General features: G+C 44.3%; 1 protein-coding gene across 1 annotated transcript; it reads left to right on the forward strand.

Moving 5' to 3' along the window:
- The first annotated feature begins 1,029 nt into the window (after positions 1-1,029).
- LOC308057940 (MAD2L1-binding protein-like) lies at positions 1,030-1,576 on the forward strand. The gene has a single exon (XM_080411951.1). The coding sequence runs from the start codon at positions 1,061-1,063 to the stop codon at positions 1,559-1,561; it is 501 nt and encodes a 166-aa protein (XP_080268077.1). The 5' UTR covers positions 1,030-1,060; the 3' UTR covers positions 1,562-1,576.
- Positions 1,577-2,736: the final 1,160 nt, after the last annotated feature.

Consider the following 2,736-nt stretch of genomic DNA (forward strand, 5'->3'; position numbering starts at 1 on the left):
AATCCAATTAAAATTTTATTATAGCAAGTAGAATATGAGCAATAACAGCGCTGGACGGCAGGGGAGTCTGCGCTCCACCAACTGCCGTGCTGAGCAGTTCAAACAGTCCCTTTTTATACATCTTTACTTCCGTGTTCATGAAGTAGTGGAGGTACTCTGCGCATGCTTCAGTTGTTGTCAGGGGGTCGTTTTCTGCCTCCTGGTGGTCGTTGAGGCCGAAGTAAGAAGTCTTCCTCCTTCGTCCCATAGTTGACCCCTCACTCATATGTCCTTATATGGGGTTGTTTGTCCTGTTTCTGTCGGTTCCTGGACATCTGGTGGTTATCTTATCTTGCACAAGCGGTATCTGGTTTAGTTTGTGTAAGCGATTGCGGTTATCCTACCTTACACAAGCGGTGTCTGGTGGCTGTTTGCATAAGCGATTTCATATCTTTTGCTGTCTGACCTTTACATTGGGCTTAACATAAATCTTAATAAACAATACCCTAGTCCATAGTTTCTCACATGTGCCAAACACTTGTAAAGTGAAGTGCAGTTGTAGCTGTATCCTTAAGTGTTACCACAACTTCATTAAAAAAACCCAAACAAAACCAACCCACAAACAACTAAAAAAAACTTTAGGTTAGGTGGCTAAAGGTCTCAAAAAGTTGCTGTTTATCTCTTGTTGTTCCACTTTGTGCTCAAAGCATGCCACTGCTTTGTTTGTTACTCAAACAACTTGAAGAAAAAAGGCTGGTAGGTGTTTTTTGGAGTGATAGCTGATCTTTAAAAGATGGAGTTTGTAATTCTCGTGGACATTCCTCAGTAGTGGGGTTCAGATTTAAACTGAGTAGCTATAGGGCAGCCATTTGTGTTCATCTTGGGTCTCCTGATTCCGTATGTGGGTACCTGTATCTCTTAAAAGGCACATAAACCCTTGAACCTTCCTTAACTTTCAGGGATGGGATGGGCCACGCTTTGTGAAGGGTGTGTTGGTACTAATGTTTCCTAATAATGAAATGTGGTGATCTTTCTTTGCTTTGCTTTCCAGGATGGAGATGTGATTAAGAAGCCACCCTCCATGGACCTGGCAAGCAAGAAGTGCCAGCAGGTGCTGACAGAACTGGAGGAAATGTTCCAGCGCTTGGAAATAATGTTTAGTTTGACACTGGTTCCTCGAGTTCTTATTCTACTTGGAGGCAATGTCATGAGCCCCAAGGAGCTCTATGAGCTCAGCTTGGAGGGTATCTGTGAGGGCGGTGCTGAGGAGAGCCTGAAAACTGCATCCTGCGTTCGCAAGCTCTTTCACTCGCTCTTTGTTGCGGATGTCTTCAGTGAGCTGAAGGCTCTCCCTGTCATGGGCACTGTTGTTATGCTCCAAGGACACCGTGATTGTGGTGTTGATTGGTTCCGGCCCAAGCTCAACTATAAAGTGCCAACTCGAGGGAGGAAACTAGCTGTTAACTTGTCCTGCGATGGAGACATCAACAGAAGTGCCTCGGCTCCTCAGCATGTGACCTCTACTTGGGAGGACTATGTCTGGTTTCAAGCACCAGCGGCGCTCAAAGGCTTTCACGAATGACCCACACTCTGTAGAACTTTAATGGAATATCGAATAACCTTTGGTGCCGCTTTAAGCGATAACTTTATCAAATACAACTGTGTATTCTTGTCTGTCTGGATCCTTTATTCAGGGCGTCTACTACCTTCCTGTAGTTGAACCGTGTCCATCTGTTTTCATCTCCTGAATGGCTGTTGAAAGCAATTACCCTTTAAGGCACAGCTGCACAAAGATACAGTGATTCTTTGGGGACCTGAGTTATGGTACAGGAGATTAATTGGCGCGTTGGGAGTAAAACTTTCCTGCTGTGTACTTGCTGAACTGGCAAATACTGGATAAACCTTTACCCTCCCGAGTTTTAATGCGGCCATTACTAAATTAGCTGATTGCTTGGGACTCTCTCTGGGTAATGTACATGACTATTAATACACTTGGCCTTTACTAAAAAGGCTATAGCCATTCTTACCCATAAAAGGAGACCTTTGTAGTCTGATCAGGCTTGAGTGAGTACTCGAGTGTTTGCCTATCTATTTGATAAAATTAGACTTCTCTATAACTCAATTTCAGTTACTTAATAATCCAAACAAAGAGTGGGACTTCTGAGTAATTGGGAGGTCTTGTACTGGTGACAAAAAGAGATTGATTGGCCCTGTGGAAGTGGGGAAGCACGTCTTCCTATTTTTTTACTAACCTTTAGCCCAACAGCCTTGACGGTCAGTTAGATATACAGTTAGAACTAAAAGCAAGCAGTTTCTGCTCTAACCCTCTTCAGAGGAAGTTAGGACTGCGGCGAATGAAGAGACGGGACGCAGCTTGATGCAAGCAAATGTCAGTTTATTGTACAGAAGCACGAGTTTCTATACACTTTCAGAAGCTGCGCGTTTGAAACAGATTGGTTCTTGAAGCTAAGCCTTGCATACTAGGCAATCCCCGATTGGTGGTTAGCTGCCATCAATTAACAGCAAGCTGTTACTTTTCCTTGGCGCCATCCGTCTCCCACTCCCCTGTGCTCTGCAAACATGCCTCATCATGTTAATCCTTGTCCAGACAAGCTCGAGCACATTCCCCTCAGCAAACGGATTGCCACGCATGGTCCTAGTTTCCAGCCCGCTCCTGCATCTCCCCCTTCCTGTTGCACAAAAAGAACCTTTGAAACCGAACGAGTAAAAACAAGGTATAAGTAATAGAACAAATAA

This window comes from Falco punctatus, assembly GCF_963210335.1.
Source record: "Falco punctatus genome assembly, contig: scaffold_27, whole genome shotgun sequence".
NCBI lineage: Eukaryota > Metazoa > Chordata > Aves > Falconiformes > Falconidae > Falco > Falco punctatus.